Source organism: Condylura cristata, unplaced genomic scaffold (genome assembly GCF_000260355.1).
Source record: "Condylura cristata isolate star-nosed mole 26May11 unplaced genomic scaffold, ConCri1.0 scaffold00018, whole genome shotgun sequence".
Lineage (NCBI taxonomy): Eukaryota > Metazoa > Chordata > Mammalia > Eulipotyphla > Talpidae > Condylura > Condylura cristata.
The window spans coordinates 21,066,974-21,078,647 of record NW_004567119.1 but is presented as its reverse complement, the minus strand read 5'-3'; the positions used below and the strand labels follow the sequence as shown (position 1 = coordinate 21,078,647).

Genomic DNA, 11,674 nt, shown 5'->3' with positions numbered 1-11,674 from the left:
TGATTCATCTCTTTGTTGTCTGGATTTTGTCTTCTTGTAAATTCCAGGAAGGATAATGCCAAAACTCCACCAGTTGGAACTAACTCACAAGTACTTCAAGAAGACAGTCATGGGGTCAGTCTTATTACAGAAAAAAGGCAAAAAGAGAAAAAAGAGAAAAGGATGTATATGGGGATGTATATGGGAAAAGAGGGGAAGGTGTTAATTTAGGAGCTGAGGTGTTTCTAATGAAGGTGATTCGCTGGTGGCTCTCACTGAGACCAGTCTCGGTACTCTGTTCTGAGACAGACTGACTAGGCCACGAGAGAGAAAACAAGTCAGTCACTTGTGGATTTTCCAGAATGCCTTGTGATGTAAGCTATGCAGGATATGTGGCCGACTGTCTCTGAACAGTGTCTGGCGGTGTCCTGTGGCAGCTGTGCCTTGCACGGGCCAGGAGGATGCTATTTTCCTCAGCAGAATTTCTTGACAGTTGATTTCCAGAGTCCTTGCCTGTTTGAAAGATTTTCCTGTTATCACAATTTCAGGATTTTCTGGCCTTAACGTTTTCCCTTTAAAATGCTACAGATACTGTTTCATTTTCTTCTAGCATATGAGATCTGTAAGATCCTTGATTTTTTTTCTTTGTATTTGGTCTAAATTCTTATAGTTGTCCTTTATTAACGTCCAGGAAAAAATTTTACCATGATGTATACCCTCCCAAACGACAAACCCCTTCAATCTGTAGATTCAAGGTTTCTTTTTTTCAACAGAATATTGTTGAAAGCTTTCTTTTTTTGTCCCTCTCTCCATAGTTTAGTTTTATCCTCAGGCATACTAGTTATAGATATGTTGAATTCATAATGCAGACCTTTGTATTTGTGTTTTATTTAACTGCCTTAATCTCTTTTGAATTTTATGTGGACTTGTGAGTTTTTCATGTCTGAAAGTGCCTTTTCATCCACAAAAGTTCTTCTATTATTTAGTCTTTAGGTTATATCAGGCTGAAAGCAACACAGTTAAATATCTAGCTTTAATGTTTTCAATTTCTGTCTACAAAATTTTAATTTTATTTATATATCTATATTGTAGAAATAAAAGCAACTATGATAAATTCAAAATAAAAAAACAAATTTATTTTCTGAATACTTTTACTCATTATTAAGTTTTAGCATTGAATCTGAACTTCTATATCTGATTTTATTTTTATTAATTGTAAATTTATTTTTAAAGATTTATTTATTTATGCATACAGAACTGGGGTCCAGGCCAGAGGTGCAGGGGTGGTGAGAGGATTCACCAGAGACAGAGTGGGGAGCAGAACAGGCAGACTGACGAAGTACACTGCTGAGGGGAGCAGCAGGTGGGTCAGGAGAGGTCTGCTCGCCCTGTAGGTCACCTCCAGGGCTGGGGATTGAACTTGTATCAAAGCAACTGTTGCTCACTTGCAGTGCTGCAGTTTAACCTGCAGCACCACCAGAGAGGGCCCTTAATTGTAAATTTTTATTGAGCAGGAATCACAAGCAATTTTAAGAAATAATGCAGAGCCCTTTATAGCCTTCCCCCAAAGGTAGTTTCTTGTAAATCATAGTATAACATCACACCCAGGATATCGACAGTAAGACAATCTACCAATCTTATTCAGATTTTTTTCATTTTACAGTTGTACTCATTTTAATGTTGTTATCTAGTTCAGTATAACTTTACTACATGGGTCAGTTCCTGTACCCAAGGACTTCTCCACCAGCTCTTAGCTACACCCACTACCCCATCTATCTCTTCTCCCCTCTATCATCTGCTCCTCTTCTGTTCTGAGCACCTTCAGCCACAAGTCTGTTCTCTATTTCTAAAATTTTGTCTTTTCAAAGTTTATATAAATAGAATAAACTAACTTTTGGGGATTGATTTTTTTCATTAAGTTGTCAAAGGTACGTGTGTAGAGTGTTTACAGAATGTCTTTACTATACTTTTGATGACTGTGGTCCATGAGGATGTCCTATTTCACTTCTGGTAAGTTGGTAAAGTTTATTTATATAACCTTTTGAAAAGACAAAATTTTAGAAATAGAGAACAGTTGTGGTTGAAAGGGTTCAGAACAGGAGGTGGGGCAGATGATAGAGGGGAGAAGAGGTGGGAGGGGGAAAGTGGGTGTAACTAAGAGCTGGAGGAGGAATCCTTGTCTTCTCTCTTTATTAGAGGTGATTTTAATTAGAGGTTTATCAATTTTATTGGCCTTTCATAGAACCAGACTTTGGTATTGATTTTTCTCTATTGTATTCAATTTTATTGATTTCTCCTCATCTTATATTTTCATCCTTCTATTTTCTTTGGCTCTTCTCTGATTTGATTTGAAACTTTCATATCATGGAAGACTATGTGGAAGCGTAGGTTTTGTAAATGTGAAAACGCCCCCTGCTTTTTAAAGAAACACTGGGGAAAATTGCAAGAGAAGGCTAGGGAGGGGACTGATACACTGAACAATTTGACACCCGAGGACCCAGCATGTAGTTGCTCCTGGAAAATGTTGGCTGAACTCACCTGATCCTGAGGGGCCAATGCTTAATTAAGGTGCTGGGCAAAATCGAGAGCGCGCTCCTTTACTTTTTCTGCAATGCCTCCCCCGGGCTGCGCGGTGGCGCTGCAGCCTCGCCGAGTACCGGGACGTTCTCGAGCCGTAGGGGAGCGCAGGCTTCTGGAACCCTCAGAGCGGCGGCGGCGGGAACTGGGGGCGCAGCGCGGGTGAGTGCGGGGTGTTCGCGACGGGCCCCTTGCTCAGCGCTCGTCCTGCGTCTTCCCGGCCTGGGTCTCTGCGCCCGACAGGGGGAGACCCGGGCCCGAGCTCGCGAACCTGCGGGGGTAGAAGCCCGGAGCCCCGCGGTCGGGGGCCCCTGAGTCCACAAGCCCGTGAGGGGTTGACGTGTGCCGAGGGGTCGAGGAACGCTGGGCAGGGCCGGGACTGATTGGCCTGAGGACCGGACGCGTCCCCTCCGCGCCTAGGCTCCTGCCTCCTCGCTTGTGGCGGAGAGGCCTGGGTCGCGGTGGTCTGCAGGACCCCATGAGCACCGACGTCGCGGCTCTGTGCTCGGGCCCGGAGTCCGTGCTCTGACCCCCGCCCTGCTCATCGCCCCACAGGCTCTCCCACCTGTCAACCTGGCCCTTCTCTGCTTGGATGGCGTCTTCCTTTCTGCAGCCGAGAATGACTTTGTGCACCGGATCCAAGAGGAGCTGGACCGTTTCCTGCTGCAGAAGCAGCTGTCGAAGTAAGTAAAGTGGGGGGCTTAAGGGGTAGTGTAGGGGCCTGCGACCGCCACTGTCTCTCTTGCTGCTGGAACCCCCGCCCCAGTAACAGTGGACATAACTGGCTGGCGGCTGGCTCAGACTTTAACCTTTGGGTTTAATAACCTGAGCCCCGGCCTTTTCCAGCTGCATCTTCTCGGTGGAATCCTGGCCACCACCTGGAGCCTCAGGGGCCCAGCACAGGAGTGAGGATGGGACCGGGGCTCCCTGTGATAATCTCTATGCTCTGGTCCTTTGCAGTTGACTGAGATGCAACTGGGCAGAGGGACACAAGTGTTAGCACTCTTTAAGCTTGGACTTGACCTGCTGGGGTCCCAGGGCTGCAGCTGGAACCCTGCTCAGCACCGTTTCCATCCCTTCCTAGGGTACTGCTTTTCCCCCCACTCTCCAGTCGTCTCCGGTACCTGATCCACAGGACAGCAGAGAATTTTGACCTCTTGAGCAGCTTCTCTGTTGGGGAGGGCTGGAGGAGGAGGACTGTCATCTGTCACCTAGACATCAGGTGTGTATACTGTCCTCGTGGAAGCCCTCACTTGCTTGTGGTGGGGCGAGCTGGGTGACTCCTGCGAAGGGAGAGCCTGGCAGGAACTAGGGTGGGGGTGGGCCCCCCCAGGTCGTTGCCTCAGCGCTTTACGGCAGTGCTGCCTTTTGCGTCAGCAGTGGAATAGCTGTGCATTTGTGAAATTCATTTAGCAAATTCTGCAGTGTATGTTGGACAGAAAGAGGTGGCACTTCAGCCCGTGGGCCTGTCTGGCATCCTCTCGGTAAGCTTGCTCCCCCGAGATGCCACAGTGTGAAAACATGTCTGAGCCTTCATTTGTCTGTTTCCATATGCTGTCACAGGATTTTATTATGACACTGAGCCTTGTGTTTTAGGTAGTAGTTAATTGCACAGTTCCAGAATGCAAGCCTCACCTTAGCTGGTGTAGAACCAAAGACCCAGCAGTCTTTTTTTTTTTTTTTAAATAATAGTTTATTTTTACATCATTTTGGGCCTTTTTCCATCTCAGTTATAATCCCTGTGAATTTCCCATCACCAAATCACCCGTGTGCCATGACCATAGTCCAGTGCACTCCCCCTCACCTCCCCACTCCCCCCACCCTCCATTTTTGATCCCATTCCCCACTCCACCCCCGTAAAATGTCTCTAGTATATAGTTGTTCATTATTATTGTTATTTTCTCCCCTGGTCCTTTATACTCCTGCTATGAGTGAAACCATCCCTTTTCTTTCTGGCTTATTTCACTAAGCATGATCCCTTCCAGCTCCATCCATGTTGCTGCAAAAGGCAAGTGTTTATTTTTTTTGATTGTTGAGTAATATTCCATTGTGTAGATGTACCATGTCTTTTTAATCCAATCATCTACTTTTGGACATTTGGGCTGTTCCCATGTCTTTCCAATTGTAAATAAAGCAGCAATAAACATGGGGGTGCAGGCATCTTTTTTTTTTTTTTTTTTTTTTTAAAGATTTATTTATTTGTGCATACAGAACTGGGGTACAGGCCAGAGGCTCAGGGGCGGTGAGAGGCTTCACCAGGGACAGAGTGGGGAGCAGAACAGGCAGATCGACGAAGTACACTGCTGAGGGGAGCAGCGGGCGGGTCAGGAGAGGTCTGCTGCGCCATGTGGTCACCTCCGGGGCAGGCGGGAATCGAACTCATGCAGAAGTGGCTTTAGCTTCTCAGTGCTGTGCTTTAACCCGCTGCGCCACCAGGGAGGGCCGCAGGCATCTTTTTGAATGAGTGTTTTTGTGTCTTTTGGGTGGACACCTAGGAGTGGGATTGATGAGCCCCAGCAGTCTAATATAATTTACAAACATGAAGGAGAGCTGACTGTTTGGGCTTGTTTAGAGATGGCATTCAGCCTTCACCATGACTCCTCTCTTTGGATTTTGCCTTATGCTGCCGTGAGAGCCTTGTGCCTGAATGGCAGGTCGCACCAGTGAACCATTTCCCTTGGGGCCCAGACACTGCTCTGATCACCTTTCCTGCTCTTGCTCCAGGTTACCCAGTTCCGATGGCCTCACTGGCTCCTGCCGCCCTCCTGCCTCCCAGCCTGGCAAGTACCGAGGTCCTCGGCCCACTTCACATCAGGGAGTAGCTGGTGGAGCCCGTGGGGCACGGACGGGCCGGTGGCAGCGTGGACGTAAGCCAGACCGGGCTTTGTATGTGCCCCGGGTGCTACGCAGGCAAGGAGAATGGGCGAAGGCCCCCACTCCAGGGCCCAAGGGAGACACTGCAGTTGGTGGGTTCCTGGAAGAGCCTGGGGAAGTTGGCGCTGGGGAGCCCAGTTCTGATCAGGAACACCCCGTGCTGGTGACGCGGCCAACAGAGGATCTAAAGGACCCGGGCCACAGTTGTGAGAAGGAGCCACAGCCAGACCCTGCTGGCACGGAGCCCCCGAAGCCTGAGGACCACTCAGGAATGGGAGACAGGCCTGCGATGGTCACGCAGGTTGGGTCTGGCCAGGAGCTCAACTTGGAAGAGGGGATTGGAAATGACTTGGAGAAGAGCCTGGTGGCAGAGGAAGAGGAGGAGGATGAAGAGGAGGGGCCTGGAAGCTGCTCCGAGGATGATTGCAGTGAACTGATGCAGGAGGTGATGAGACTCTTAAGCCTGGAAGAGGGAGGTGGGTGTAGCTGGGGGGACCGAGGGTCATGGTGCCGAGGGGCCTGCTGAGCAGGATTGGTGCGGGGAGGATCCTTGCCCAAAGGAGTCAGGACTGAAAGAAAGGGGAGGAGCAGGAGGAGCAGGACGAGGAGTCAGGAGGTGGATTTGGGTCTCAGCTCAACCCTGCTGGAACTCTTTCACCATGGGCAAAGAAAAAGCCATGTTGCTTTTCATAGTCTCAGCTTCCTCCTCTGAGGAAGCAGGCGATGATGTGGCACTCACAGGGCACTGGAATCGGGAATGGGTGTGTGTAGGTGGGCTACAGATGCCACATGCTTCCGTCAGTGACGGGCCACGTAGAACACGGGGTCTCAGTAGGGCCTTGGGGTGAGGTGTGTGTAACTGCACTCGCCGACTGCACAGTGACCGGAGCTCGGAATGATGCGTTTCGCAAACTGTGCTCCTGTTGTTAAGTGACACGTGACTGCAGCTGCCAGGCACGACATTGCCTCTCCTGCTTGCACTTCTGTCTTAAGAAACTTTGTTTCCTTGGAATTGTGTGTGCCCCTGAGGCTGGCAGTGGCGTATGCTGGGGAGGGTGAGCCTCTTTTCCTGTTTTCTGGACGGATGGCGGGGACTGGAAAGGTTCGCTTAGGAACACATCCTTCGTAGGGGAAGGACAGGTGCCGGGTTTGCCCAGCCTGGTCTCTCACTGACTGCAACTTTGGGCAGAATGACATACCCCTTTGGGCCCAGTTGCCCCACTCATCAAGCCGCTATATAGAGTGGAGCTTTTGGGATTCTATGAAACCAAGTGTGTGTGAGGGCCAGCGGGGACTCCACGAAAGTCAGTTGCTTTCTTAAAATCCCCTCTTCTCATCTTCCGGCCGACTCTGGGCTCTCACTGTTCCAGACTCCTGCCCACTGTGCTCCCCCTGCCCGGAGCCCACACCCCTTAGTGGCTTCAGAGTGGTTAGGAGCCATGGTGCAGAGCTGCCTCTCTGAGACAGCTGGTTTCTCCCAGATAATGGACAACCTGACCACGAAGGAGATTCAGGTGGAGAAGATCCATGTGGACACGTCCTCCTTTGTAGAGGAGCTGCCTGGAGAGAGAGATTTTGCCCACGTGGTGGAGATCTATGACTTTGAGCCCGTGCTCAAGACGGAGGACCTGCTGGCAGCATTCTCGGAGTTCCAGTGAGTGTTGGCAAGGCTTCAGGGAGGCCGGAGGGGCGGTGCCACCTGCTAAAGAGGAGCTGGCCATCCCTTCGTCTTGGGCACATTTGCTCACCCACCCCCATTGCCCAGCAAACTAGGGAAAAGGCTGCGTGGATGTGGCAATTGTGGGCTCTGACTTCCTGGGCAGCGCCCCCTGGTGGCCGTGACTGCCAAACAGGAGTGGGGGGGCGGGTTGGCTTGAGACTAGCTCCAGAGGCCCTGACCTGGCAGTGCCAGCACAGGGTGGCAGGCCTCTGTCCTGCCCTGGGCGTGTCCACAGGCCCTCCAGCACCTGGTACCTTCAGGATGTAGGATGTGGGCAGCCCCGCCCTCCCACCTTGCTCCATGTCCACTCCCCTCGGTCCACAGACAGGGAGGGCTCTCTCTTGCAGAACCTGTTTCTGGTGAGAGCTGGGCCTGACTCCCCGGGGTAAGGTCAGGGTGGGGATGGGCACCAAATATATATTGAGAAAGGAGGCTTCTGTTCCTCAAATTCCTTTGCGTCGGACTTTGTGTTTTCTCTCCCTTTTCTTCTTTCTTTATTCCCATTTGCCTTTCTCCATTTGCTCGCTCTTTTTCTGCTTAAGCTGTTAAAATTCCCTTTCTTCATGGTCTCTTTTCTGGCTCTTCCCAAACAGCGTTCCCTCGCCTCCCTGGGCCTCAATGCAGGAAAGCTGACGGAACCTCTGGGTGGGACGTAATGGGCTCCCCTCTCTTTGCTGAAGGTGTGGGCAATGCCCTGCCTTCCCCCACCCCACCCCTGCACATTAGCCCTGTTTCTCCAGCCGTGGAGCCCTGCCCTTGTCCTGGCTGGGGGAGCGGCTGTGAGACGTCCCGCACTCAGCATTACACACCACGATCTCCTTGAGTCTGGGTTTCTTCAGTTCTGGGCACTGAACTCCCCTATCACCAAGAGTGAATCACAGGGCTGTCGGAGAAGAGCCCCTCCTTCCCAGAGGAGGTGGGCGCTGTCTCAAGCTCACAGGGCCGGAGAACTGAAGGTGGGAGGGGACTTCTGAGGCAGAAAGGGTCGAGCCTGTTTGCTCGCATAATCACTCTGTCTTCTCTTCCTCGGCACAGAGAAAAGGGGTTCAAGATTCACTGGGTGGATGACACGCACGCACTTGGTGTCTTTCCCTGCCTCGACTCAGGTAACATAGCTTCTCGGTGGGCTCAGCCCTTCTCTGCTGCTGAGCAAGTTGGTTTCTGTGGGTGGTTGCACCCCATGTCCAGGTTGCAAGTGGGCTGTGGGGCCTCCTCCCAGCTCTTGTATTCCAGAAGTTGAGGGAGAGCAGAGCAGCTCTGGGCCAGGAAGCTCACAGCCTTTCCTCTTCTTGTTAGTGCGTTTAGTTCAAAGGGGCCGATCTGGTAGGTGACATGCAGGGGCACAGGTCATAGGCCCCCCCTAGATCTTCCCCCTGGTAGATGAAACCATTTGAAAATGCTGTTTTTATAGGACAGAACCATTCAAATACTGGTGTTTTCATGTGGTTCAAGCAGATGCCTTCCTATTCCATTTTTATTGCAGCCTCGGGAGCTATTCAGATTACCTCCCTTTTACAGATGGGGAGACAGGTTTTTCCAGAACGACTGTGGTCTGTGCAAGGCTTTGACGCCTTTCGGTGTCAAAGCTGTAACGCCAGTGCTTCTTCTCCCTCTTGGCAACCACCCCAGAGCTCACTTTGGGTGTATGTTGAGAGTAACCAGCCACCCACCCAGCGCTTCTCAGAACCACGACCTCTGAACACTAGAGCTGGGAGCATTCTCAGCCAATGTGGGCTCAAAGCTCAGGGGGCCCGGGGTTTCGGGGAAAAGGCATGATGGGGCCACCAAGTCCAGAGACACTGGGAGGGAAGTGGACAGGATGCCCAGTGCCACAGAAAGGACACTTGGGTGAGGGGCGGCTGTGGCTGCCTCGGGGCTCTGCCTCGCACTCTGTGGCATGAGCCAGTCATGTTCTGGCCTCAGTTTCCTCATCTGTAAAAGGGTGGGTTCACCTGAGAATTCTCCCAGCTCTGACATGCTTGGGGAGTAGCCTACGTGCTTTTCAATCGCTGCTCAGGTCAGGGAGGGTCTGGAAGGAGAGGGTTAGTAAGGGTAGAATTTATTTTAGCTCCTGGGATTTTGAAGGTGGGGACCTGCTTCTGTCAGAGTTGCGGCCTCTCTGTTGGGCTTCCTGACACATGCAGGCCGGGAGCATGAAGCGGGCTTCTGTACCAGTTTTCCACCTGGTCCCTGGCAGGCCTGTGGGTTGTGGGGTTGAGGCGAGTGCATGGAGGTCATCTCTTGGCCAGTGGGGATGGTGTCAGGGCATGCTCATGAAGCAGCTGCGTCAGTTTAGACAGTAGGCTAGTTTTAGCGGCGGGTCTTACTGGGAGGAGGGAGGAATGACTCCAAATCACCTTTTCTCCACAGCTGCAGAAGCCCTGGCCAGGGAGTTCTCAATGCTCAAGATTCGGCCCCTTACACAAGGAACCAGGCAGTCGAAGCTGAAAGCCCTTCAGAGGCCAAGTAAGGCCGCCAGGGTGGCTGGGGAGGCCTGGGGTGTGGGTGTGGGTGTGGGTGCGCTTTGGCTGGGTGGGGCTTCCTCTCACCTTCACTTCAAAGCCTGTGATTCTCTGCTTTAGGACTCCAGTGGTACAGTAGCCAGTGGGGTGCCCCTCCAACTCCCCAGGGGGGTGGGGCTGCCGAGAAAGGGGGGTCTCCCCCAGGAGTGCTGTCTCCCAGCTGCTTGCTTCTGCCGGTGCCCTCCCTTCACACTGCTTCTATTTTTCAGGGATTGACTTACTCTTTTCTGTACGACCCTGGAAATCAAATTTTGCAGTAGGGTATAAGAGCCTGGACTTTGGGGTCAGCCCTAGGTATGATCCTGGTGCTGCCATTTTAAGTTGAGCTTAAACAAGTCACTTGAGGCCACTGAATTGCTTCTCTTTGTGTAAAATAAGCAGATGGGACAGAGCAGCCTCTCTGTGAGAAGAGCCGAGCACGTCAGGGCAGACCTGTCTGGAGCCTCCCCTTTCCTCTCCTTCCAGAAAGTTTGAAGGAGGCGTTCAGACGCCAGTTTTCCATGGCTGCTGAGTTGCAGCTGCCAAAACTGACCTGGAAGAGACCCGCCGAGGCTGTCCACGCCCTGTGGATTTTACGGCCTCTGGCCTGGACTTTTTGGGGACAACGAATACGCTGTCAGTCAGCCCAGAGCCGCCAGTGTCCCATCTTGTCTTGATTTCCCTCCTGAAGGGCCATGCAGAGTGGGGAGGTTGACAGAGAAGTTGGGTGGGCCCAGGAGGTGGCAGGATTGGCCTAGGTCCACAGACCCCAACGTCCTGGGTAGACTCCTCTCACCAGCCTCTGGCCACACTCCAGGACACCTGGGCCTCAGGCAGTGGCAGATGCTACGGTGTTGTTGGGAGAAAGGCACTTGCAGCCTGGGATTCAAGTCTCCACCCATGGGGCTTTCCTTTCAGAGCTGCTGCGTCTGGCAAAGGAGAGGCCACAGACAAGTACAGTGGTGGCCCGTAGGCTGGTGGCCCAGGCGCTGGGACTACAGCGCAAAAAGAAAGAGCGGCCTGCAGTCCAGTCTCATCCTGCCCCGAGTCCCAGCGATGCCCCAGCCAGCCCCGATCTGAGCCCTCAGGCCTGAGCTGGTGCCACCACAAGCCTTCACAGACGCCCAAACAGCCCCGTGCTCTCCCTGGGGGCTCGCTGAGAGGCTTGGCAGGCTTTTAGTTCCAGAAGTTGAGAAAAAATAAAATTTTTAAAAAAGTTGTTATGATGTGGCTTCTTTAAGCGCTTCAGCTTTGGGACACTAGGGGGTGCTGTTTGTCTCATTTTAGACCCGGGGCTGCTGAAGAAGTGGGTCCCGCTAGAGTGGCCTAGGGGAATCCAGCCAGGCCTGGAAGGTGTTTTTGCACAGAACCTGCAAAACAGGAGGTATGTTGCACCTGTGTGTGGCCTCTTCTAGTCCCCCGCAAGGCAGGTAGCCTAACCTGCTGCCATGTGGCTGCCCCGCTGGAGGCTGATGGCTGTGCGGAGGGCCTGGCTCCTTGGACTGGTCCCAGCGTGTCATCCACTGTGGGATGCAACAGGGCTGCTGGCAGGTGTCGTGGAGAATGCTCCCCTCCCAGGAACACCCGAGTGAGGGCATCTGAGGACAGGATCAGCGTGCTCTTTGCTGAGGACAGGGTGGTCCGGGCATTCCAGGTCCTGGTGCAGCGCGCTGACTTGGAGGCCGCAGCACGTTGACCCTAGCGGGAGCTGCTGCTCCGCTGCTGGGAGTGGCCGTCTTGGTGTTTACCCTCAAGGTGCTCAGCCTGGAGGAGCCCCGCTGGGCCTGTGCCTCTGCTCTGCATCACCGCGCCTTCCCTGCCCTTTGGGGAGGCCTCCCAAGATGGTTTAAATGTAGGTGCCCCCTCTATTCCTAGCACGATGACTAAACACCCCGACAAGTTTCAGTAGAATGAGCATTCAAGGAAGGCTGTGACTTGAATTTTTGTGACTTGATTTGCTTCCCCCAGTGGGCAGAGCTGCTGTTCTGTGGTGTGTACTGAAGCCTCACCGCGGCCCCCCCCC

General features: G+C 52.5%; 1 protein-coding gene across 1 annotated transcript; it reads left to right on the top strand.

Annotated features, from left to right (window-relative positions):
- Positions 1-341: 341 nt before the first annotated feature.
- R3HCC1 (R3H domain and coiled-coil containing 1) lies at positions 342-10,840 on the top strand. Its single transcript, XM_012726766.1, has 9 exons — positions 342-353; positions 2,548-2,718; positions 3,112-3,239; positions 3,641-3,778; positions 5,281-5,875; positions 6,912-7,084; positions 8,186-8,256; positions 9,521-9,616; positions 10,570-10,840. Exons 1-9 carry the CDS (start codon positions 342-344, stop codon positions 10,743-10,745), a joined length of 1,560 nt encoding a protein of 519 aa, XP_012582220.1. The 3' UTR covers positions 10,746-10,840.
- Positions 10,841-11,674: the final 834 nt, after the last annotated feature.

Excerpts from the sequence above, each read along its gene's own strand:
- R3HCC1 (XM_012726766.1), top strand. Across the intron at positions 3,779-5,280 it reads ATCTGTCACCTAGACATCAG|GTTACCCAGTTCCGATGGCC; the intron begins GTGTGTATACTG and ends CTCTTGCTCCAG. Across the intron at positions 8,257-9,520 it reads CTTTCCCTGCCTCGACTCAG|CTGCAGAAGCCCTGGCCAGG; the intron begins GTAACATAGCTT and ends TTTTCTCCACAG.